Raw genomic sequence first — 26,564 nt, 5'->3', positions numbered from 1 at the left:
CTACAACTATTTATTAATGTTTTCATGGTGCAAGGTTAAAGATCGACTCAGACCGGGATATGATTTAGGAACGTAACTTCAAACTTAAATAAAATAGAAGCTGTTTTAAGTAGTAATATGGCAATGCGAAATATAAACCCCATGTTTTTGTTTTGCTGTTGTTAGAAATTTATTGACTCGAGGGAAATACCCAAACTAGTTAACGCAATAAAATCACGCAAATTTTTTTTGTTTTGAACCGCAAGGTAGTTTCTGTCAGGTGTAATTATGAATGAGTAGAAATGCCATCTTATGCACCAGAAGGACAATCAAGAGAAAGTTCTTACATTTCGTTTACTATTACAGGTAAAACTATCTTTCTATTCTTTGTTTACTTATTTATTTAAAAGTTTAACATAAAGGTTAACCAGTAGTAACACCTTACTAACCAAATACTGTTGTTTTTGTTTAGAATAGAACATGTTACTATTTGATAATTGCATTACTGTCTCTGTCATTTTATTTGGGTAGCCATTTTGGTTTAGTTTTGATTAAGTAGTAGATTTATAATTTATACATTTCCAAAATCAAATGATAATGAAAAATAAAAATGTGTTCATGTTATTTGTTTCACAGGCCTCAGTGGATTCAACTTGAAGAAAGGAGTTTTTTTTAATCCCGATCCGTATGTAAAGTTAAGAATCTTGCCTGGTCCAAACTGTAGGAAATGTGCCCATCATAAACAGAGGCATCACACAAAACAAGTTGAAGATACTACTAATCCAACATGGAAAGAACAAGTCAGTTGCGCTCGTTTAATTCATGCTGTTAAGATTGTTTATGTTTTCTATCTTAATGAGTAGACTATGCTTTTAGTTTAAGACATAATGGAGCTGAGACAATTTTACAATTACACTACTATGTCAATCACGAGTTGAGTACATTTTGATCTTTTATTATTATTTGCTGTAAGAGGTGTAATAAAAAATGGGTGTTTTTATCTTTAAACACAATCCTTTTACTATAGCTATTATACCAAACAATAAGATAGATATAAATATCATATGATCTTTTAAAGCATGGCAGACGAAACGTTAGTAAAATGCCTATATATGCATTCCAGAAGAGCTATTTACTTATAAATATAATATATATATGATGTTATGCCTGGTAGCAGCAACAATAGTCATAGGCACCAAACCTGGGGTTGCAGGGTAGGCAGGGTAACCCTGGAATTTGTTACACCACATTCACATTAGCATTATAACTAATAAGCATTGAGGAAAAATTCATTTAACTAAATTGTGGGTTGAACCAACCTTGCATCCCCTGCATTTATAAATGTTTATCGCCAATGAAAATAGCAGAATATTAATTTATTTTGAATCCAACAGTTTTACATCCAAGTTCTTCGGTCTGACATCATCGAACTTGAAGTAAAAGATAGATTTGATAAAGGAAGGCCGGTGTTTCGGAGGTTTCTTGGAAAACTAGAAGTTCCAGTCGGTGAAATCCTGGAAAGATTAAACTGCAGGTGTGTCTTGGTTTTCTTACAACTGGAGTAAATAATAAATGTTATGTTGTTGCTGTTGTTCAACTTAAACTTCATTCTGGAGTTGAATGTTGGAATTTTTTATTATTTGGTTTTAGTGAATTATTGGCTTCGATGAATTATTGGCATATGTTATAAAGAATGTTTAAACAATACAAGAAATTCTGCAATTTATTTACCTATTCTATTCTATTGTGGGTGAGTTCTTATGTGTGGCATTCCATGATATTTAAGCCAGAGTTTGCCTATTATTACCAGACAGTGACACTCAGGGTGCTACAGCCCATTTTACTATCAATGGTATTATATTACCATTTGTATCGAGCATCAAACCTGGCATACTTTGGTAACAATGCAATTGCTAAACTACTGTACCTCTGATCCATCATAATGTATATGATCTTATTTTACATCTTAAGATAGCATAGTAAACTATAAAATCATGTTTGTCATGTCCGTAATAAATTATTATTGTTACTCAAGTGAGCAAAGGTACACTGGTGCACTTACGAAAAGGACGCCTCTGGATCATACAAGTGGAAGTCTTTCATTTGTTATTGCTGATGGTAAGTGAAATAAAGTTGCTAGTTTGTGGTTTTCCTAATTGCACTTTATTTTGAATAGACTAAGATCACAAAACTCAAGTTTTCAGTGTGCTTTTTATTTCATGAAATCTAATGTTTGATTTTTGTTCACCTTATTTTAGTTTACAACTTAATTTATATATGCTTTTTTTATGTGGTTCCATACAAAGTGAATTCAATTTATTAGAAATATAAACTGTGATTTTATTCAATTGAAATGGACTACAGGATTCTGTTATAAACAATTAAATTATTAAGAGCAATTCATTCCTTTGTTTTCAGGTCGTTCAAGTCTTTTCGGTTCATATCCTTATAATCTTAACAATGGTAGAAGTCAAGTCCACCGAGCTAGTTCAAGCTCAAATAGTGACCTGAACTTTTCAATCAGGAGTCACAGTATCGGTTCATTTGCCAATGATGTTTCTGAAGCATTAGATGAATGCATAACGCGACATTTTACAGGTACATTTCAACTTGTTATGAACTTAATAATTTTGTTACTATGTCATGTTGCCCATTCTCAATTTAATTGCTGTCATTGACTGTTTAAAGCAAACATGTTCTGCAAATATGACTGATATTAAAAAGTATTAGGAAATAGCCATGCTTGATTCAAGACTACAATGTTATCAACTTATAAATTAAAATACACGTTTTATATGAAAGTACTCTACACGTTTTTATTGTCTGTAGAAAACCTTTAATACAGATATTTGAGTGTTTTTTTTCCCTCACATTTAACAACCGTATAAAATGTGTTGACATAGGAAAGGCACGGTTCAGTTAGCAAATAATGTAATTGTAGTCTGTAGTCTCATTGAAGCTTCAGTTTCTTAGGCAAGTGTAGCACATTCTTTATACCACCTCTGTAACCCGTGTGTCTAAAAATAGAACTCTGCGGATTTAACTTGCAATGCATCAGTTGATCTATTTGGAGTGTAACATAAGCTTGGTTAGTACAAGCAGATGGCATGTATGACATATATATGCTTATGGGTGGGGTTAATGAAAAACCCCAGATATGCGTTCAATCTTATACCCTACTACCACATACATAATGTTGCCGCATAAGTGTTTTCACGTACTATAAGCCCTGAGGCATTCAATCTAATTTTAGCTTCGATCATGTGTAAATACGTCAATATCTTTTACATTTGCCTAAGTATCCACAAACATAGAATAATTTATTGTTGGCAAAACTTAACAAGCTGTAGTTAATTATGTCCAACAACTACATTTAACAAGTGGACTTTGTGCTTTTTTAGTGTGTCAGTGTTTTCTATCTCGCAAGTGTGACCTCAGCTATAGGCCAGAACTTCTTAAAATGTTAGGAAGGCAAGGATAGTTAGATCTAGCATCTTTATTCTAGTGAAACTAATTTCATCCTATTTGTTAGAATGTTTAATGATTGCAGCGCAGAAAATCCCACAGTTAGTCTGGCTACCCTGCCACCCCAAGTTCGTTGCTTATGTCCTTGTCTTATGAAAATGAATATCACAGTTTAATCAAAGGCGTCTAACTTGTCATCATGTGTAGGCTGAATCTAAGCTTAGAAGATACAACCAAAGACGCTAAGTTTTTTATACAGCCGAGGCAGTGATAGTTAGACACAATTCTGTGAAATAAATTTCATCTCATTAGTTGCAATGCTTACTAAACAACTAAAAATAAGTTTATAACGTGCAAGTGCAAGAATTGCTGGCAATTTAAAAAAACATTTAGTGCAGGCGATGATAGTTAGACACATAAATCTCTAGGCTAGGCTTGTCCACCCTGCCGCCCAAGGTTTTGCGTCTAGGTGTACAACCACCAACAATATTATACTTATGTATCCAGAAACCGATATGACCACGGTGACCAACGGAACATTGGGTGAATTTCATGCAAGTTCAACTGATGATGAGACTTCACCACCAACAGAAGAAACTTCAAAGGAAAATGGAACTAACGTTGATCATGAAGATATGGAAGAAGACCCGTTTACTGCATCAGAGTTAGTACAAATTTTGTAATTTAGTTTTATAGGTAATGGTTTATCCAGCGTATGTGTATTTACTGGGTTTGGCAGTCATGCTTTTAATAGTTTTAGAGAAGTAAATTTATTTTTTTTAATTTTTTTTGTTGCTAATTCCCTTCCCTTTTTTGTTTTATGTAATTTGTTCTTCGCTTGCTACTGTATTAAAATGGATAAATACAATTTATGTTAAATATGGTGTTAATAGATAGTGGAAATTTCCGTCCTGTATTAAGCTCAGTTTCATTAATAAAATAATGCTTTACAAACAAACTTTAAAGCTGTATGTTTGTTGTGTAATATGTTTGTGCTAAAAGTTTTATGATGTTGGAATTGAATTGCCGGATTTAATTAAATTTCATCGCAGATTGACACAAGTAACCTCGCTTATTCACAACCAAAATGGCAACAGTTCTCAAGGACAAGAGGCAGTGCCAGCCATTGACCGGATAATTGCTGAAACGAGTGAGGAATCAACTATTACTTCCTTATTACAAACCACAGAGCCACACGAGAGTGTATGCGATGTGGAAAATGAACCTGCTCTACCTTCCACCACAGATGTGATGCTCAATACGCAGCAGAGTGTATTAGATGGCGTTGAATCTGAGGACCATGTTACAGGAAACGCTAGCAACGATCAAGTGCTGGAAACACTAGACGAAAATATTATACCGGTTATAACAGATGGCGCTGAGTCGGAATCGGAAATTGTAAATACCGGAGATAATTTTCTGCCACACGAGGATACCACAGATGTTACAGCAAATAAAGAAAGTTCAGAAATAGTGGATACAAAGGAACAAACTACAACATCAGATACTCAAACATCTGTTACATTAACTGAACCTTCTACAGTGGAATTGGCGTCCAACACAGCTGACAACGCAGCTCATGTTGCATCATTTACACAAAACACCGAGTGTGCGAATGCTGCCAATGCATTAATACAAAACAATCCTGAACAAAAGCCCAAAGTAAAGCACAAACCAGCAGAACGAGAGAAATTGTTAAACCTTCTCCGTTTTGCTGCTCTAAAGGAGGCGTCATGTGACAACTCTGATGGGAACTTGGTGGGTTCATTTTTATTTCTTTATTTTTTTTGTAATTATTAAAGTGTTTATCATAACCACCATAATATTTAATGTTTGGATAAATATTCATAGGCACCAAACATGGGGTGGCAGGGTGGGCAGTCCTACCCTGGATTTTTCTTCACCACATCAATCAGTAAACATTAGATCCAATATTTTAGATTTGTTTCACTGCATTGTGTGTCTAACTATCTCTGTTCCCTTCCTTATTTTTTTAAAGTTGGCGCCAATGTGAATACTTACCAATACACACAGAAGAAGCATTAAATGTTTACAGTAGGCTATTGCATTTTTTATTATGCAAGTATTCAATACAGAAGCTCTTATTATTGATGTTTTAGGTGACACTTACAATACACAGAAACGCAGAGGATAATCATCTTGGGTTTAATATAATGGGAGGAGCCGAGTCCAAATATGACATACTGAGAAAAATGGTAAGCTACTTACTGAATAATCTAACTCAACATTATGTAAAGCATGTAATAATATTAAAAACTACATTTGGCAATTGGCTAAAAGTTTAATATTGATCATATATTCGCGTGCTACAAATTTGTTGATTAACAAAAACTACTTTTAAATGAAAACTATTTCATATAAGATTTGTTTTGGGAGTTAATTAAAAAAAAGTGTCCCACACCAGTAACTTGCATAAAATGTTCTATTTTTAACAAAATTAACATGTGTTTGTGAATTGCGTATCTAAGAATACATTTATTCAAATAGAAACAGTTATTTTTTCCTAAAAACAGTTTCTCCCCAAATTTTTAATCTTAGTTTAACAATTTTCTTGCATCAGGGTATTTTTGTGACACGTGTGGAACCAGCGAGCCCGGCAGAGCACGCAGGGGTTCAAATCCACGACAGGTTAATCTTGGTTAACGGGACATCGGTTCGTAACTCATCGCACACCGCTGCAGTAAGTGAGCTAAAGAATGCCGGTCATGAAGTTGAAGTGGTCGTGGAAAGAAGGGATTTTCCATTAAACGCGTTTGCTTCGGAACAGGTTAGATACCTTCGTAATTCCATGATGAAGTCTTGCCATATGGGCGATATGGCAGTTGATATTGTCGAAAATACACTACATTTTTATACCAGATGAGCTGCTAAAAAATTATTTGCATTGACAAGGTTAGGTGTTCCTTTAAGAATTTACACATTTATAAACTGTAGCTGTTTTGATGTCAACATAGGCATTTATTATATTATAAATCAAACACAGCTTAAAAAAATAATATATTATTATATAACTTTCGGGCCAATTAAGACATTGGAAACTGGTTGTAGTTAAAAAAGTATTTAATTTCCCACTGTTGTGTTTTTCACAAAAGTTTTGTATCGTTGTTTCATCACATATTTATTTTCTATTCAGTGCATTTTATTGCAAGAGCCATTACTATTACTGCCGCCATGTTAATGTTATTGTGTTTTACGACTTCAATATAAAACTATTGTCTTAGGTTTAATAATCCATAAAACAGTAGTTAGCTAGCTAATGTTCATATAATATTATGGTGAACTATAGAAAACAAAATAATAAATAATTCACATGTATACGACAAGACGCATTTAATTTAACAAAAACTAGTATCAATGCAACTCAAAGCCATAAGAAATGTGGTTATTTTAAATAGAGTGTGGAACTGTGGAAGTATTTACTCGCTACCTCAGTTATCCTTGGAAATGATTCGGCAATTTTAGTCTTGAAAGCACGCACAGATTAATTAACATTTTTGTTGTGTAGCACTGTACCTGTGCGTCTAGTCACCAGTTTGCTTGTTAGGTACAACAGTAGTCTCTTTGGCTTTGATATCGTGTTTACTTTAGTTTTTGATAAACTGCAGTTTATTGTTGTCCTATAGAAATCCAACTATAGTTTAATCTAAATAATGTTAATTTAATATACAACATATTGAAAAACTTACATATATATATATATATATGATATATTGACCTATAAATTGATTATTCCCAGAACTCCCCAGCTCACCAGGTGGGATGCAGCATTCACAGAAGAGCTTCGTTACCCGTCTCATTTTCATCCCAGAAGAATCGGCCGCTACAAACTTCTTCAACTACTTTCATGGGTTCAGGTACAACATGTGTGTCGCTCGCTTATAACTGGCATAGGCGCGTCTTTTAGAAAAAATTTTTGTGGTTCTGTCTGAGGTATCATTTGCAGCAAATGATTTATCTTTTGGCATCTTATTAAAAACAGGTTCCCCCTTTTTTTAGTTAACAGTTAAAAGTTATAAAGCCAGGGCGCTCCTATGATGAATTTGATACTTGTGAATATGGCGTATTTTATAAATTTTTATTGCCGCATTTGCCCTAATTTACTTGTTACTATGTGTACCTAGTTTATTCACATAGGGTATGTACTAGTGTACCCACACATAGGATAGGCCATAATTGATCCCAGGGCCTGCATGTATAACCATATTTTAGGCGCCTATTATCACTAAACATGGCCTTATTAGAAGCTTAGATGAAGCTTGTAGAAGGCAAACTATTACGTGTTGCGTTTTTGTTTAAAAATATAGATAAATATAAAAAAGGTAATTAGGTAGGAACACATTATTCTTGCTAGTTATTTTCAATGCTAGTTATTTTGATTGTTTTGTTTCATGTGATTGACACATTTCATTCTAGGTTAAAGTTCATGTCTTTAAAATAACATTGAGTTCTTTCCCACATTGTCATCTACATCATTGATTTGAATAATTCATCAACTTCACTTCATAAATTATTAATTATAAATCCACCAAGAATTAAGTGTCAGGCAATTGTCAGTTTTTGTTTTACCCAGAAAGTCCCATGTGACCAGGTATTCCTTATATACCTCCTGTCTTTCTCATTAAAAACGGATAAACCTTACTTTATTAGGGTTCATCATGTCACAGTTCTTAAATCTCACTTTACCATTTGCCACAGTATTTAATTTAAAATACTATAGTATTCTCAGTGGTCACAATGGGTGGTCTAATTATAAGCCAAAATGCACCCACTAAATTACCCCGCTATGTGAGGATAAAAAGTTACATACCTGGTAACTCATAAGTGAGCATGATGTGTATGAAACAGGACACCTGTATTATAACGACTGTCGTTGTCCTGCCCTGCAAGGATAAATAAGTTACATACATGGTAACTTGTAAGCGGGCACAAGGTGTATGAAACATAACACTTCTGTTAAAACGACTGGGTTGCCCCACCACACAATAATAAATACATATCCCTCATTCAGTGTTTAAAACTTCTACACCTCCAGGTGTTTTACGAGCGTTTCCGGCACGTTCTACACAAGAACTAATCGAAGATGAATTGAAAAAATCTCCCACATCCCAGAAGAGTCCCCTCTCTTACTTTCAACCATCAACATCACCAACTTTACCGAAACTACCGCCATCCGGACGACTTTCCGACACTCTTGAACGAGGACAAAGTCTTCTTATTAAGAGGTTTATATATTAATACTTGGATTTTTGCAGTTTTTATTGAACCAGTTTTGTGATAGGCTCGTCACACATTTATGTATATGAGCATATTAATTGGTTTTGCAGTATATTTTGAGTGTTGGACTGCTGGAATGCTTTAGAAGTACATACAACTTAAAAGCACGTAGGATCTTAGAGGCCTCAGAGTTTTTGATGATAAACTAAACTTTGGGGTGATATAGCTAAAATTCAGTTACACCGATAGACCATAGTGTCGAACATAAAAAACTTCATTGATTAATGTAACAAATACAATATACTTTGGCTCTAAAACATATCATGTCACTCCATTGGTCATAACATTACTTATTTCTATGTTACTTCTTTAAAATTTTACTAGTTTTTTTTGTAAAAGTATGACGTTTATTTGCTTTAGACTTTCGAATAATATAAATATTTATCATTACAGAAAGTGCAGCACATCGCAAGACAAGCCATCACAAGAAGGCTTGCCTCCAAGTAAGCTGTTCAGTTGCTTTAATTTAAAATCGAACACATGTGGATTGTCTTATCTTCTCTCATGGGACCTGGTTTAATATCACGTTGTCTCACAGAAAATCAATTATATGCAAAACACTGTAACTTATACATTGAAATTTATACTTTGGAAAGTCGTACATTGAAATTTGTTGATGAACTTATATATCAATCATACATTGAAAAATGCATGGCACAGATGGGGGGTTTTATCTGCATAAAAGGGCTTGGAATATATACTTGTTGTTTTTTAAAGGACCTAGCATCACTGTATTTCATATGGGTTATATATATATATGGGTTATAGAATAGAAGGTGAAGTATGGTAGAAATTTTAATCTTTACAGATTGGTATAATACATATTGTAACATGTATTGTATTTATAATATACAGCACATATTAAAATACATAGTGCTGTGTAACACATATTGCAATTTGTTTTTCTAAAGTTAATATTTCATTACCAAAAGCATAAAACATATTGTAATACATAGCCTATTGTATTTATACTTTATAGTGCATATAGTAATACATAGTGGATAGTACCATCACCATGTATTAAATATGTGCATACTATCTTTCTGATTAAAAAGTCAATCTCGCTACAGATTGGGAAGCATGTCGTGACCGCCACGACCGACTTTTTTATCTCGATCACGTGAATCGAGTCACTCAGTGGGAGCGACCAAAACTCTCTGATTTCCCCCCCGCATCCGGGAGCAACAAGGAGAATCTTGAGGAGAAAGTTGATGAGATCCTTGAGAATCTTCCTCAGAAGACGATCCGAAGAGTTAGAAGATCAAACTCGGTGAAAGGAGATCGGAACTATGAGCGTGTGATGATGAGGTAACGACAACAACTATCATTTCATCTGTATTTAACAATTAACAACAAGGTAACGAGAAGTTATAGTAATATGCATTGACGAATAATCTTTGTTGGTGACCAAATGGGGCGATAAATTGGGTGAAATCATGGACCATCTGTGTTGAACAATTAAAAACGCTTTTATAAGAGTCCGAAGGATATGGTTTATATATTTGTGTTGTTATTTGTTTAATACCAATTTTGACGATAAGTTAGGATGAAAACATTGACCCCATACCCCAACCTACTATAGCAAGACTAAATAATAGTTTTATTCTGGGTAATATTAGTTAGAGTGCTTGTGTTATGGTCAAAAGATACCACACCAGTAACACATTCAATGCTGCTAGCCTGCTACTATTGAAGACAAATATGTTCTTAAGCAAGACATGTAGCTTCAACATAGTAGTCACTAATGGAGTGTTTTAATTGTAAGCCTTGCAGAAATTAGGAAAAAGAAAACCTGCCTACCAGATAAACACATGGATAAATGAATGTTGTTAGTTAAATTTTAAGCTTAAAAACATTATTACATTTTGTTCATTTTTAGGCTTTTTAGCTTGTTTTGCTCTAGGCTCAGTCTCTATTTACCACAGAGTTGTTTCAAAGTTGGATAATTTTCCACCAGGTATCAGAGCATCAAGCGAGTGATGCGACAAACTGCCATCCCAGAAGATCAAGAAGCTTCCACATCCAGCTCACCAGTTCATGAAGTCATCGAACCTCAACAGGAGCTAAGTCCTCCAAAAGATGATCCCCCCCAAAAAGATGCTTCCCCCATTGCAACTAATGTTACAGGTGAATTATAATTTCAAATCCTGTGTAAAAATGAATTTTTATTTTAAATCTAATATTAAACTGAATGGATGATTTAGCAGCCATACTTTTGTTCAAGTAGTTTTTATCCCCAGCAGATGATTAATGACCGTCGTTTTTCTGCGAATTACTTCTTTTCAGTGTTTTAATGAATTAGATCTTTCCTACTGTTAACAAAGATATAAATTCAAATTTATGTTATTGCAACATAATACTCATTGTTTAGAAACCGACCATCCAGAACCAACAACGTCAACATCGAGTGGAAGTCGTTCAACCATGTCCACCATCGACGAATCAGAAAGCGGGGATAATTTAGATAAAAACCCGGCTTTTCAATTCATCACTCAACCTGATTTCTTCAGACTACTTAGCACAACGCCTGTAAGGGATATGAAAATTTTAAGGAATTAATAAAAATAAAGTAATTTGCTTGGTGTATTTTATAGTAAGCCATAAAGAGATCTTCATTCTATTTATCAAGAAAATACCTTGCTTCTATAAAAGCACCTAAGCCATTTTTTATTCTCCTTAACCGTCCCATTTGGGTAATAAACAAAAAATATTTACAGAATTATGTAACTGTATCCTCACAACTTCAAAAAGGAAATGGTAAAAATATGATTATGTTATAACTGCTAATTGGATTAATCTTACCCAACACTACTACTTGTTTTGTTTTTTTTCCGCTTTTTATTAAGTTATGTTTTCTTAACATTTGTGATAATATTCCCCCCTGTCAATCAAACAGGATGCATACAGCCTGTACATGTCCAGCTCAAGCCTTAAGTTAATCCTCTCCAAGATTAATCGATGTCCGCAACACTTTAAGGATTATCAACACAACAAAGATCTTGTTAAGTTTATTAATTGGTGGGTACCATGTACTAGGTTGGATTCTTTTAACATAAAATAACAAAACATGCCCACTTGTCACTTGTTTGCATACAAAAAATACCTCTAACAATTTGGGCTTAAATTCTGCTTCTAACAGTTTATAAAATGTTGGATTCTTTAACATAAAAGAATAAAATATGTGTATTTAGTATTTGCCGTATATTCATGCATTGTTATGTTACTTAAAATACAATTTATTGCAAAGTAATTGATTTTTAACACCTTCCAGTTAAAATGTAAAAACAAGAAAATTCTTCCACATTTATTCTTACATTATGCTACGTCACTGCCTTTTTTTCTTTTTTTCTTTTTGTCATTTTCGTTTACATTTGACATTAGGATTTCAACTAAAAATGTTGTTTCACACATGTTTGTATTAAAACTTTCCGTATACTATTTCATCCACCTCCACCTCTACCCACCTCGTTACACTAATGATTGCCACAGTTTTGCCGACACCAGCAAACCGCTTCCAAGTGGTTGGGAGAAGAAGGTGGACGGACATCGGAAACCTTTCTTCATCGATCACAACCTAAGATCAACAACTTTCTTTGATCCAAGGTCTGCTGTTTAAACTGTAGTGATTAAACAACTCTGGTTTCTATAACTTCTGTTACCAAGCGTAATGTAAACTTTTAGTCGCTTAATTGGTTTAAAACATAGTGTATTTCGGATGTTTCTTCTGCCAAGACTTGCGCTTTTAGTGTAAAAAGCACGCACCATTTGTATTGTTGTTCTGTCTTATGGGAAAACAACAAAATTGCTCAATAGTTTAATTCAGTGTATGTCTCAAAAAGTTGATTGGTTGATACGTAAGTTATTTTCATACTTTAAACGTATGGTGTACTATTTAGCATGTGAAACTTAACTTATCACTTTTGTTCCTTGTAGGTTGCCTTGTCCAGATAAACCAAACAATGTAGAGAATGCAACTTCCACTTCACAGGTATTTAATTATTTTAGTTTTAATTTTGCACCATGGCAGGGTTGAGCAAACTATGGCATGTGAAGCTTAGTACTTAGCTTGTTATTAAAAGTATGATTTATTAAAATGTTTCCAATAGATCAAATTACAATTATGTGTTTTGTCACATATGTAGATAGCTTCATAAATAAAAAAAATCTCCATGCAAAGCCCAAAATTGACTTACTGCTCATGTTATAATATGGTATTCAAATATTAGTTCATAGTCTGTAACCTACTGATGTACTGATAAAACGGGAAAAATGATCACCCACCAAATTTCCCCAACACCCTTGTACGTCTGAAAGTGACGTGCTCGCGATAGTGAAATCATTTATGTTCGAACTCAACCGTCCCGATTCTGTCCCGATTCTTGTAGTTTATAGAATACCAGACTCAATAATTAATAGGAAGAAGATAGGGATGACACCAACGCACCAGATCGAATGGAAGTTCAATCACCATTAGCAACCGAACCCCCAGTAATCGCTCCACGACCAGCGGACAGTCTTTCCATGCGATCTCGACAGAAGAAACCACCCGTTGCAACTCCAACCCAATCCCCAGCACAACAACAAGCAGTTGCTCCTGTGTCTTATAATGAGAAAGTTGTGAGTTATGTACTTTTATATAAGACTAACTACTTTATTCTTTACCTTACTTGAGCATTGTAATCAAATATATGTAACCAAAGCTAAAAAGTTAATATACTATTAAAAGTAACAGTCAGCCATATTGTGTTAAATGTAAAATTTATAGAATTTGATGCAAAGCAAAAGTGTATCAGTATCTTCTTTAGCCTTAACTAATGCCATATTAAGTTTTAAACATTTGTTTTTATATTTCCTCTTCAGTATTGATTGTTAACTGTTGTTGTTGTTGTTTTTTTCCCTTTATCAACCATTATTTCTTACTAAACTTATTTAATTTTAACAGGTTGCGTTTTTGAAGCAATCGAACATACTTGATATATTAAAAGAGAGATACCCGTCAATTACAACAAGCACTGTACTTGCAGAACGAGTCAAAACTATTAAAAATGAAGGTTTACCAGCTCTTGAAAGGTAAAGCAATATTAATATGAATCTGGGCATAGACCTTAGCACACTAGTGGGCCAGGAGTTAGGCAAGGATTGATCCTTTTTTCCGAAATACATTATTTCATTTTATAAATAAACCTAAACCTAGACTAAATTGCCCCATAGCCTGCAAAGCATGTCGCCCTTTCTATATGAACCTAATTTATATGACCATTATTTCTGCGAATATTGTGATCATTAATTTTATGTCATCAATGTTTCCGCACAGGTATTGCAACAGCATGCAGTTAAACATCATGCTAAGTTTGTTTGAAGAAGAAATTATGAGTTTTGTTGTACAAGTAAGTTAATTGTGTGCATTCTTGAACAGAGACTGGAATTATTTCAAAAAAGATGAATAAATTTTATTAACTTGTGTGATTGTAATTTTAAACTTGAATACATTTAAAAAAATAATGAACAAATTTTGGCAATTATTTCAAACGTTTGTTATGTTTCAACACAAAGCATATAAATCTTAAACCAATATTAGGTTTTATTGAGAATTTTTCCTCTCGCAGTCCGATGTGCGTCCCGTATTAGCTGAGCGACCACGATCAAATGTTGACAGCGTAGTAAGCAGATCATCTGCGTCACCAAGCGCTTCTCCGAGTAAGTTTAAAGATTGTTGTATTAACACTGATCTGGTTCTGTATTACACTAATCTAGTCTGTACCATGGCTGGGTGTTTGTATCAAAACCAAAGAATACAGGGTACAATGCTTGGTACTGACACCAATATTAAATTACGTATAGTGATTTTTGTCCTTGAGCAAGATACTATATGGACATTGCTTCAACCCAGTGGTAACAAAAGGGTTATATACCCTGTGTGCGTTGGGGTAATGAGCCAACTCTGCTCTAAATCTTAGGTTCAATGACTTTCCACACTGTAGCCTTACCCAAGGTCACAAAACCTATCTGTAGCAGTGTTGAGCATTGAACCAGGTATCTTTTGATTACAATGCATCGTGCAACCACTGAGCCACGACACTAAACACGCCAAGTTCTTACTGTTTTTTAAAAATGACAATCCTCCACTTCTCTCCATCCCCAGTAACAACTCGTTCACGTACCAACACCCCTCTCCTTCGTAACTTTGATTCAAAACTACGAAGCTTCTACAGGAAGTTGGAGCAAAAAGGATACGGGCAAGGACCTGGGAAGATCAAGTAAGATTGTTGGTTGTTGGCAGTGAAGCAGTTGAACAAAAATTAGTTTTTTTTAAATAACGTATTTTTAATTTTTTTTTAAAGAGGGATTTGCAACCCCCGAACCCCATGGCCGCGCTACTGGTTGTTAGTTTGCATTTTTAGCTCCTGTGGTATGTATAGGTGGCTTGCTGAATGGCAGATGAACTGTGTTATATGCAACAAGTACTCTTCACTGAGCTGTATTTAAATATTATTACCTTTGTTTATTAAATTTGTGTCACACAATAGTAAAGCCGTTTTTAAAAGTTTCAGTTTTACTTTTTTAATTAACAAAAACATTATCTACCTATGTTAATTTTAATAAAAAGTGCTTAATCTTCCTGCTTTTAACATGACAGACTCACTGTGCATCGCGACAACTTGCTGGAAGATGCGTTCCGTAAAGTGATGCTGTTACCACGGAAACAACTTCAACGAAGCAAACTGTTTGTCTCATTCGCAGGAGAGGAAGGATTGGACTACAGGTTTGTGCTTTGTATAAATATGCATATAAACACTTTGTATAAATATGCATATAAACACTTTGTATGAATATGCATATAAAAACTTTGTATGGTAATTATATAAAAACTTTGTATCAATAAGTATATAAAAACTTTCTATGAATGAAAAGATAAAGTTAAATAAAGTTAATTTAAAATTGGTTATCTTATTTTAGCTAACTGTTGATTAGTATAACCCATCAGACCTTGGGAATATGACTCCCAGAGGTTTAATAGGATTGCCAATGTACCTTTCGGCCGTTTAATACACATCATGTTGTACTAGTTTACAATATATCTTCCCTTACAGTGGTCCATCACGTGAATTCTTCTTCCTCATATCACGGGAGTTGTTCAATCCTTATTATGGTTTGTTTGAATATTCAGCAGTGGATACATACACAGTACAGATCAGCCCTCTGTCTACATTTGCTGACAGCCCACATGAATGGTAACATATTTTCCCCAAAATATTGTTTATAAAAATTAATAAAAACAAATTTTTGAATTTAAAAATAAAATTAATAAATGGGATTTTTATAAAATATTTTTTGTATAGGCATTTAAAAAACATATTCACAATTATTTCCCATATACTCCAAGGTTCCGATTTGCTGGGAGGATTATCGGACTTGCTCTCGTGCATCATTGTCTCCTGGATGCTTTTTTCACTCGTCCTCTCTACAAGATGCTCCTCCGATCCAAATGTGATCTCTCAGATCTTCGTTACGAAGATGAGCAGTTTTATCAATCCATCATGTGGATTAAAGATAACGACATCACGGATGTGCTGGATCTCACATTTAGTGTGAATGAAGAAATGTTTGGCAAGGTGAGGTCTCTTATATTGGTGAGGTCTTTTCTATGAAAGTGAGGCCTTTCTAAATGGGTTAGGTCTGTTATGTTTGGGTAGGGTCTATTCTATGTGTGAGAGGTCTATTCTATGGAGAGGATCCTACAGTGTGGCTCATGGCATGCCAGTGAACCTGGGATTTCGGTGAAGAGTTTGTCCATTACCCCAACATTCTATAAAGGTCCTGTTCTATATGGGTGAGGCCCTAACAAGATTAGGAATCTTACAAGATCGATTGTTCTTTGAAAATAGTTTACATAAAGTAACCTTACCATGAAATACCCTTAGATTGAGGAACGCGAGTTAAAACCGAACGGAAAGAATATCGCTGTAACCGAGAAGAATAAGAAGGAATATATTGAACGTATGGTGAAGTGGAGGGTGGTACGAGGTACACGGGAACAAACTAATATGCTTATAAGGTAACACGTTAACTGTAATATATTACATGAATCTAACCCTGGTCTGGTGCTCATTAGGATGGAAGATTCTTGTGTGATCAAACACAATCAGAATCTGGTGCTATGAAATACGTAACAGACAAAAAATCTAGTCCAATAAATTTTATAATATAAGATATATATATGTATTTTTGTTTTACTTGATTTTTATCTCTTATTTTTTTTGGCACCAAACTGTATTTCATTACATTTCGTATCGTCCTGCTATATGAAACATGCTGTATGGCAGATAGACATATGATCTTCATAACATGTATAGTAGAGGTTTCTAAACTGGGTTCTGTACAGCAGTTTCAGAATCAAATGGATACCGTATTTGATAGTTGTTACATTTTCTTTCATTGGTGAGGTTTTTGCAATTTTCCTATAGCATTTTTAGATTTTATAGGGACATGAAATATCAAAATAATTGTAAAGGGTCCAATAGGCAATTTTTTTTAAAGTTTGGGAACCTTTAATGTATTGTGTTTTAACCATCCAAATATTACAGGGGATTCAATGAAGTGATCGACCTTCGGTTGGTTTCTGTGTTTGACGCGAATGAACTTGAGCTTGTTATATGCGGTACGGCAGATATTGATCTTAATGATTGGAGGCAACATACGGAGTATAGAGGAGGTATGTGGTTGCTTGGGGAGGGTGGAATTTCCAATACTGAAGCTTGTGTGCATGAGATAAATTTTTAAACAAATTGTTTTAGCAATTTTTAGCACTTTAGGAAACTAAGTTATTAATGTTTTGCCTACCTGGGTTTAAAGTGTCTCGCAATTACCAGACTCATTTTTGTTATAATTACAGTCTTACAGAATATTTTTGTTATAATTTACTCTATATTCAGAATATAAGGTTTCAACACATTTATTCATTAATAGGCTACTACGATCAGCACCCGGTTGTTATAAACTTTTGGGAAGCTTTGGATCAGTTTGACAACGAACGCCGTCTGCGGTTGCTACAGTTCGTCACAGGCACAAGTAGTATTCCTTATGAAGGATTTGCGGCTCTGCGTGGTCCGAACGGCCCCAAGCGATTCTGTATTGAAAAGTGGGGCAAACCTGACTGCTTACCAAGGTAAAGTATATGAATTAATGAATTTATTTATTATTGTGTGGTATGGTAACGACAGTCGTTATAACACCGGTGGTCTGTTTTATATGCTGTGTGCCCGCTTAGTCTTATACAATTCAGGTTTTTGTTTATGGCTGACGATTCATACAAGCCATAAAAACACCGAGTTAAAGCCAACCACTGCTACAGTGCTGAAATATAAACTAAAACATACAATTTCTTTATTGTTGTTTGCTAGTTTAACCAGCATGATTTCATTTTAGTAATCGGCTTGAAATAGAATTCCGAAAACATTATTTCATGAATCCCTAAACCGCGCCAAGGATTTTTTATGATATCTTACATTCGGTTTCTGTTCATATAGAACGCATACTTGCTTTAACCGTCTCGACCTTCCACCGTATGATACCTTTAATCTGCTATGGGAGAAACTAGTCATTGCTATCGAAGAGACAAATACGTTTGGGATGGAGTGATATGAGATGATCAAAAGAAAAATGAACGGTGATTGCGTTATGTGGGGGACAATGCACAAATATGACGAATGCATTGAGTGACTGTCACTATATCATTTGGAGATATTACGCACTGGTTGACGTATTTGATTTGTGGATCACGAATAGCCAATAATGCACTTCCTAAGTACATTGTTAAGACGTGTCATAGTTCCTACCAACAGTGAGGGTTTTGTGCAAGCAAGCAAGTATTTAGTGATTATTCACTTGCTTGGATTTAAAATTTACGATTGAACAACTTTTATTTAACATTCATAACTTAATACTTTGTTTTCTCTTTTTCTTCCATATCTCCTAACTTTACTTTATCTTTTTTCACAGTCTGCTCTTTTACTTCCGCCTTTCGGGCCGTTAACTGTAATTTTTTACTCCTATTTATAAAAGCGGGCGGCATTTTTCAGCTGTTCCGATTTTTACTGGTGCTAATCTCAATTTTATACTCAATGGTCGCAGCTTTATAAGCGAAACATCAGGCATGGGGATTTATATCAGGTTCGATTTTATATAACCTTCTAAATAAGGTATTCTGTTGCCAAATTATCCTTTTCAATCCTATATAGATATGGAGTTGTAAACAAATATGCACCTGACTCTTGCTGTCTGACTATGAGGTGGTTTTATCAGTGTTGTTCAGTTCAGTGAAGTTTGTTTTACAACTAGTTATGGGCATTTAACAAAGGCTGATTTTTTATGGCAGATGAACAGACACTGTCATTCTACCTCTTGCTATCTAGGACTCTATGTATTAGTGTAAGTCCTTGGTCGGTATTTATGATATATTGTATTTGTAATTATTCACACTTACGGGTTGGAACAAATGATTGCTTATTGTTTAAGGTTGCCACTCGCACGTTTCTCCGCTAGGCCACCATAATATTCGTTCCTTTTCGTTGCTGCATAAAATCTTATACAAAAACTTAATGTGTCTTGATTGTGGTGTATATATATATATATATATATATAACCTAGTTTTACTTGTATTGAACTGAAATAAAAGTCCTATTTATTTGCATATATATATACCTAGTTTTACTTGTATTGAACTGAAATAAAAGTATATATATATATATACATATATGCAAATAAATAGGACTTTTATTTCAGTTCAATACAAGTAAAACTAGGTTTCACAAAAGCAAACTCCCATGCTACTATTAATTAAATACAAAAAAATACTTACAAAATAAAGAAATAGTAGAAATAAGGGGACACCCGGATTTGAACCAGGGACCTCTCGATCTGCAGTCGAATGCTCTACAACTGAGCTATATCCCCGCCGGCTGTAGCATTGCGCAATGTTATACGTACGGAACTATTATAAACATCCGGGTTCCAGACGCTGCTGTGTTCTAAATTGCGGCATTTTAGCAATATGAACACTTTATAGGTCTTAGCCATAAACCTATCAATTATAACTTCGATAAATAAGTTAGATTTCTATTCCGGCAAAAGAATGGCATAAAACTAATCGATTCTGGTTATAATTACTTAATAAGTATATAGTAGGGTACGGTTAGTATATTATATTCCACATTTTTTAATTGTATGATTACCAACGCTCTTTTAGAGTCACAAGGACTGTGTTTTATAGTTCTGTAAATTTGTTTTGCTTACTACCAAATGGGACGATAAAGATAATGAAACGTGAACCATCTTACCCCAGCTCACTATAAAGGGTGTCTGTGCGCTGAATTGCCGTCAGTTCAGCGGCGGCCATCTACTCGGAAGCTCGGTTTCCTGTATTAGGCAGCACAGCTTGTTGGGCAGCACAGCTTACTGGCTTAAACTTATAACCTGTGGCTTTTACCAGTACTTTTCCACCCGTTCTAAGAAATGTTGCACGCGCCGGTAGTAAATTTTTATTACAAAAGTTATTGAGTGTTATGCGCATTAGCTTGAGTTTGAGGCAAACTTTAGTGCGCTGAGTATATGTGAGGTATAGCTTAAATGTGTATGAGCGTACATTGCTCAAGCATACTTAGCTATTTAGCTTACATGCGTATAAATAGATAGTTGAGAGAAAATGCTCTTATTGCGTGATATGTTTAATGATTTGTAAAACATGTGTTAAATATGCAGGTAATCAGACGCCATTTTGCGATACAGCAATATATTAGCATATTTGCATATACTGTATTCGTATTGTTTCGTATCATTATAAAACATATCCTTTGTGACATGTCGGTTCTTTTGAGGGTTACGTATCTGTTCTTCGTATCTTCCATTCAGTCAGTCTGTTTTGTGTCGTGATTCAGTATTCTGCGGCCTGAGGGGAAAGTAGTACTATATATATAAATGTACCGGTACGTAATGTTTCAGCACCTAAAATGTGCTTTCTCCATTTATACGTATCAGGGAAAATCCTTACAAATTGTGCGAAATTTATATTGGCATGTTGTGTTCATTTTATATTTTACTAACACTGTAATACTCCAACAGAAAGATATTTTAGTTTGAGATTCATTCGTGAGTTTAAAATTTTTAACAATGAACGGTTGTCACGAAAGCGATATTGAAACTTTTTTGAAGTCAGTATTTGATCTTGTCCTAAAAGAAGGGGTGACCGAAATAAACGACAGAACAAAACCAGTGATCAACTTTAAAACACCTAGCGAGTTAAAGCAGATCTTGGATTTAGCGATTCCTGCCAAACCTGCGAGTCATGCACAGTTATTAGAATATTGTGAACAGGTGTTTAAATATAGCGTGAAAACGGGTAAGTCTCTGTAATCTGCAAACCTATGTAATGCGTGGTAAAAAAACACAAAACGTCGCATTTTCAGTGTGTTTTGCCAGGGGGAAATCCCCGTAAATAGGAACCAAAATCGAAATGTTGTCCCGTTTCTGGTCTAAAACGACCATCCATTTGCATAATCCTGTTGAAAATAACCAATCTGAGTTTAATATATTTTCGTATTGCACAAATCATGGAGATAAAAATGTGTTGTTTCAGGCCACCCACGTTTCTTTAACCAGTTATATGCTGGTTTGGATCCATATGGATTTGCTGGACAAGTTGTAACAGATGTCTTGAATACTTCAATGTGAGTTTTAACTATTACTTTATATACAAAAATGGTGCTAGTAAGGAATTCTCCCCCTTTGTTATTTGCTTAGCCGTATAACCACTAACCTTTAAACTACCAAGCTTCTTTAACATTTCCCACCAGCCCAATCTGTAGCGTACCAGAGAATTCTTTACTAGTACCAACAAGTTTTAGTTTTTGAAACAGTTCTTCTGACATTTTTCAATTGTAATCTTAATTTTTTTCCATTTTTAGGATAGAAAATAAAGGATTGCCAGAATATATTTTTTAGACCTACAGTTTTTCTTGTAAAAGCAGCATTATGCAGCATTCCAGCATATATAACAATATATTTGTTAGATACACCTATGAAGTTGCTCCAGTGTTTGTTTTGATGGAGAAATATTTGCTGGATCATGTGTGTCATCTCATTGGATACAAAGAGGGAGATGGAACATTTTCACCAGGTTAATATTTCTATGTGGGTGAGGTCCTACAGTGTGGTACATCATAAGTCCTGAGGTTTAGGCCAAAGTTAGCGAATAATCAGCATTGTATATGTACAGTCTATTCTATGTGGGTGAGGTCCCAAAGCGGGGCACGTCATTAGATCTCAGATTTATGCAAGAGTTGGCCCATTACCCCAACATCTAGAGTGCTACAACCCATTAGTGACCATTGGGTTGAAGCAATGTCTATTAATAACTATCCTAAAAACTTAAATGCCTAGTGGTATCAGTATTAAGCATCAAACCTGAAATTTTTCTTATTAGGTGCCAAACCACTGGGCTGCAGTGCATGACCAGGTTAACAATTATGAGATAACATTGTGTATGTTTGGTATTTATACTTGTTATAACTGACTTATAACTAGTGGGTACAGGGTTCAAAGCTCCATGCTTCTACCATATTGACATGGAACAAGACATGTTAGTGTAAATTGTTCCTACTTGCACCTACTGTTGATGGTTTGCAAGTTAGATCAGTTTGTGTAATATCTATGCTTATCCTTTAGTACAACAACATTGCAAGGATGGTAACTAAAGAATAAATTCCACTAAGTTGCGAAAATTTGTAACCTTTGATGTTTGCAGGTGGATCATATTCAAACATGCTTGGGATGAACTTGGCTCGGTTTCATAAATTTCCCCAAGTCTCAAAGACAGGAATGAGGGCACTGCCACGAATTGTTATCTTTGTTTCAAAACACTCCCACTACTCAAACAAGAAGAATGCTTCTCTACTTGGAATTGGGTCTGATGATGTCATTGCTGTTGCTACTGACAACAGTGGTAGGATGGATTGTTCAGATCTTAAACAGAAGATTGAGGAAGCTGAAATACAGGTTTGCATTTTGCTGTTGTTGCTACCATTTTGCTGTTGTTGCTGTAATGTGTTTAGTAAACAGGAAACACATTCTTGCATACGGCAGAAGTATATACGTTCGTAAGAAAAGTCTCGCATACGGTGTTGACAGCCTATTAATTACATATGCTGTGTTTACACTATGTAGCTTTAAAGTTTAGAACCAATATGCATTTTTTTGTCATTGATTTAACAAAGCATACTTATAACATTAGTGTTATAAAAATAAATTCAGTCTCTGTTAACATAACGTTTCATCGCCTTACTTTTATTTATCCAAGGGTGCTACTCCATTTCTTGTTATCGCAACTTGTGGAACTACAGTTCTTGGTGCATTTGACCCATTAGAAAAAATTGCTGATATTTGTGAAGATAAGAAGTTATGGCTTCACGTTGATGTAAGTTGTAAAGTAATATGTTAACAAAATGTTGATTTTTTAAGTTATAATGGTAATGACAAATTGCAAATATGACCCTGATCTGGTAGAGTTGAATGATTCTTGTGTAATAAAAGACAGTAAGGATCTGGATCAAGTCCAACCAATTGTATAATAAAAACATATATTTCTCCCAAATGACATATTCAGTCTTCTATTCAGATTACATGTTATGTTAATACTTATAAAATATGGGTTTTTAAGAAGAGGCGTATCCAGGAATTTAAAGGGGGGTGAGGTCCGCAAGTTTTTGCTTAGAAAATGGACGAGTGTAAACTGTAACATGCTCAATAAAAACATACCTTGACTGACATAAATAATAACGCCCATGAAAGGAACGCGTAAGATTGATTTAAAACTACAAAAATATGACTAAAAATATGAATATGATTTTTTTTAAATTCAAAGGTGGGGTCCGAACCCCCTGTGACCCCCCCTTGTATACGCCCCAGTTTTTAAGTTATAACATTATTCTTTCACAAATATAGATATTTGACTATCTCTAATAAACCAGTTTTAATAAAATAATTAGGTAAATAATAGCTGCTGATTTTGCTTTGTTATTTACAGGCAGCCTGGGGTGGAGGTGTTTTATTTTCATCCAAATATCGCCAACTTTGCAAAGGAATACACAGGTATAATTTCCATATGTTTATATGCTAAGTATTATGTAGATAAACATTTCACAAAATCCATAACACAGTGCTCAGACTGTTTGACTGTTCTGTTAACTAGACCCTTGAGCATACCAGTTTGAAGCTGGTCCTGCTATCATTGTAGGAGAGTATGTGTCTATGGGCGAGGCACTTAACCATATATGCTTCAACTCACTATATGTTTATTGTCAACTATACGAAAATACAAATATTTAACACCTGGGTATATCGTTTCCAAAGTAAGCCTTAAAACAAGTTCTGTATACTGTAGCCACACTTTTCATCATGTAAACCCTGTTCCAATTTTCAGGAGTGATTCTGTTGCGTGGAACCCACACAAAATGCTGATGGCTCCATTACAATGCTGTGTGTTTGTCACCAAGCACAGCAACAAATTAGTAAAATGCCACTCAATCGAAGTTCCTTATTTATTTCAACAAGATAAGACGTTATATTCTTCAGAATATGACATTGGAAGCAAAGTGATTCAGTGTGGTAGAAAGGTGCTGTAAAGAAATAAAGAATATAGATTCTATAGACTATAAACTTTAGCTGATAATTTAGACAACCCAATAATGACCAGTGATCACTGGGTTGGAGCAATTGCGGTTAAGTGTCCTGTGCAAGGTAACATACAACCACAATGGTAGTAGCGACGAGCCTTGTGCCCATTACCTCTGGGTTATAAGTAGGCGCCTGCTTTGTCACGGCGCCGGTCAATGTGCTTTGAATAATATAAATAAACTATGGCAAACTTTAATACTAACAAACTACTTTATCTTCCAGGTAGATGTATTAAAGCTATGGTTAATGATGAAAGCACATGGCAGTACTGGATTAGAAACCAGAATCAACAAAGCTTTCCTGAATGCACAAAAGCTTACAAAGTTGGTTGAGGTCACAGAAGGTTTTGAACTTGTTTGCAAGGTGAATTGCAAATTTCTGTGATTGCTTACACATGATGAATGTAATTTATTTATCCTTACATGGTGGCACTGCTTATAGCTTTCCACCTGGCAACTATGCAACATTGTAGGCGATATTGTATGGCAGGTAGCTTTCAAATTGCTGAATATAATGTGATTCCTTATAATCCACCCTTAGTAGTATTAATTGCCTGAAAAATTAGTGAAGTGAAATGTATTTTATTAGTGACAGGAATTTAATCTTGCTTTGTTCTTTTGCCAGCCGGAATGCACCAATGTATGTTTCTGGTATATACCTAAAAGATTACGTTCCTTGAAGTGGAGTCTCGATGATGACAATTTCTGTCGCAAAATGGCGCAAGTACCCCCTTTGATCAAAGAAGGAATGACACAAAGTGGAAGTTTGATGGTCGGATACCAACCTTTAGATGGAAAACCAAGTTTCTTTCGAATGGTTGTGATTAATGATAAAGTTACCACTGATGACATGGAATTTGTTATCAAAGAAATTGATAGATTGGGATCAGATCTTTAAACACCTCGTGTACCTTGTATGGTACTTTAACTAATACAAGCATATTTGTGGTGTTATAGCTGGTGAGCTAGCAAAGTGTTGGGTCTAAAAATGTTCCATATGTCTGATACCTGCTGTATGATTTTTTTTAAATCGGGCATTTGTGTCAAAAATCAATTGCAAAATTGCGCAAAAAAACATTCTACCACATCGAAATTTGTGTTTCGGGATAGTGAAAACCCTAACAAATCGCCTAATCTGTAACATAGCGGTTTTCACTTGTATGAAATGTACTAATACGCATTCTATAAGGTAATAATCTAATCTTAGTTTAATTTTTGTGTACAAAATACCTTGATACAAAACTTTTTTGCACAAAAGCCCAACTTTTTTCTATAATAAATTATAAAACTTAGTGAGAACTAAGGAACAATCTGGCACCAAATATTTTATGAGTAACCATGTATGGTATTATAAAAGATAATGTGTGATATGCTTCTGTTCTAGGTACATTTTGTTACAAAGCCTAATTGGGAATATGAATTAATATTTATAATACAATTATACACTTACAACAAATCTTGTATGTAATTATCGTGAAAAAAAGAGTTTCTGATGGCCGCATGCGTTACAATAACAAAACAGGGGACACCCGGATTTGAACCAGGGACCTCTCGATCTGCAGTCGAATGCTCTACCACTGAGCTATATCCCCATACGGTATGTAACTTGTAAAGTACCAAATTAGAACACTCAGAAAATGGAACACGTCTCGTATAACACTGAATCACGCCAAAGAAAACGAAATTGTAGCGAAATATTTTTAAAAGCAAAATCCGCAAAGGTTTATTATTTATATAACATCTAGGCTTAAAAGAATGACATTTTTGAATTAGACATTTAAGTCGCCGGACTACATGTCATTGGATATAGCTGTCTGCATTCAGTGCATTGCCGTAGGAATTGCTCTCTCTGCAGGTTTTGCAACGTGTTACCGGTGATCGTTTGCTACCAGAATATGTTATAAACAACGACATTAAAACCAGGTGTACGATAAAAAAATTCCGCATTTTAACTTTCAAGTGTTTCATTGCTTTAAAACAACTTTTACAGTGAAGTTCCCGGTAACGAGCGACTTGTAGCCAATTTCAAAAGAGGCTATTATATAGCATTAAAAAGTAAACATACGAACCGAGAGATTTTATATACATAAAACTATTACT

The 26,564-nt window shown here is 34.7% G+C and overlaps 2 protein-coding genes and 2 non-coding genes across 4 annotated transcripts; 2 read left to right on the top strand and 2 right to left on the bottom strand.

Annotated features, from left to right (window-relative positions):
* The first annotated feature begins 173 nt into the window (after positions 1-173).
* On the top strand, positions 174-19,326 carry LOC100175305 (E3 ubiquitin-protein ligase HECW2-like). Its single transcript, XM_009859627.3, has 30 exons — positions 174-345; positions 616-779; positions 1,374-1,513; positions 2,015-2,097; positions 2,398-2,577; positions 3,952-4,108; positions 4,497-5,202; positions 5,565-5,660; positions 6,026-6,232; positions 7,202-7,319; positions 8,498-8,687; positions 9,133-9,182; positions 9,810-10,047; positions 10,697-10,866; positions 11,111-11,268; positions 11,636-11,757; positions 12,229-12,342; positions 12,673-12,727; positions 13,156-13,356; positions 13,682-13,809; positions 14,054-14,126; positions 14,346-14,436; positions 14,882-14,996; positions 15,377-15,502; positions 15,831-15,971; positions 16,124-16,352; positions 16,662-16,795; positions 17,325-17,452; positions 17,707-17,905; positions 18,267-19,326. Exons 1-30 carry the CDS (start codon positions 282-284, stop codon positions 18,376-18,378), a joined length of 4,689 nt encoding a protein of 1,562 aa, XP_009857929.2. The 5' UTR covers positions 174-281; the 3' UTR covers positions 18,379-19,326.
* A 294-nt stretch (positions 19,327-19,620) lies between these two features.
* trnac-gca lies at positions 19,621-19,692 on the bottom strand. The gene has a single exon. It is a non-coding gene; the product is annotated as a tRNA-Cys (tRNA).
* Positions 19,693-20,855: 1,163 nt separating this feature from the next.
* csd (cysteine sulfinic acid decarboxylase) lies at positions 20,856-25,920 on the top strand. Its single transcript, NM_001032614.1, is given in 9 exon segments — positions 20,856-21,133; positions 21,371-21,461; positions 21,804-21,910; positions 22,538-22,788; positions 23,090-23,206; positions 23,816-23,880; positions 24,212-24,404; positions 24,688-24,828; positions 25,090-25,920. Coding segments are annotated over 9 exon segments (1,467 nt in total). The 5' UTR covers positions 20,856-20,904; the 3' UTR covers positions 25,363-25,920.
* A 64-nt stretch (positions 25,921-25,984) lies between these two features.
* On the bottom strand, positions 25,985-26,056 carry trnac-gca. The gene has a single exon. It is a non-coding gene; the product is annotated as a tRNA-Cys (tRNA).
* Positions 26,057-26,564: the final 508 nt, after the last annotated feature.

Source organism: Ciona intestinalis, chromosome 3, assembly GCF_000224145.3.
Source record: "Ciona intestinalis chromosome 3, KH, whole genome shotgun sequence".
Classification (NCBI taxonomy): Eukaryota; Metazoa; Chordata; class Ascidiacea; order Phlebobranchia; family Cionidae; genus Ciona; species Ciona intestinalis.
This window is presented reverse-complemented; position numbering and strand designations above follow the sequence as displayed.

What these genes read in the sequence shown, in the direction of transcription:
- LOC100175305 (XM_009859627.3), top strand. Translation starts at nt 282, where the DNA reads ATGCCATCTTATGCACCAGAAGGACAATCAAGAGAAAGTTCTTACATT. An exon ending in ACAACTCTGATGGGAACTTG is followed by an intron (nt 5,203 to 5,564) that starts GTGGGTTCATTT and finishes TTGATGTTTTAG; the next exon opens with GTGACACTTACAATACACAG. An exon ending in ATGACATACTGAGAAAAATG is followed by an intron (nt 5,661 to 6,025) that starts GTAAGCTACTTA and finishes TTCTTGCATCAG; the next exon opens with GGTATTTTTGTGACACGTGT.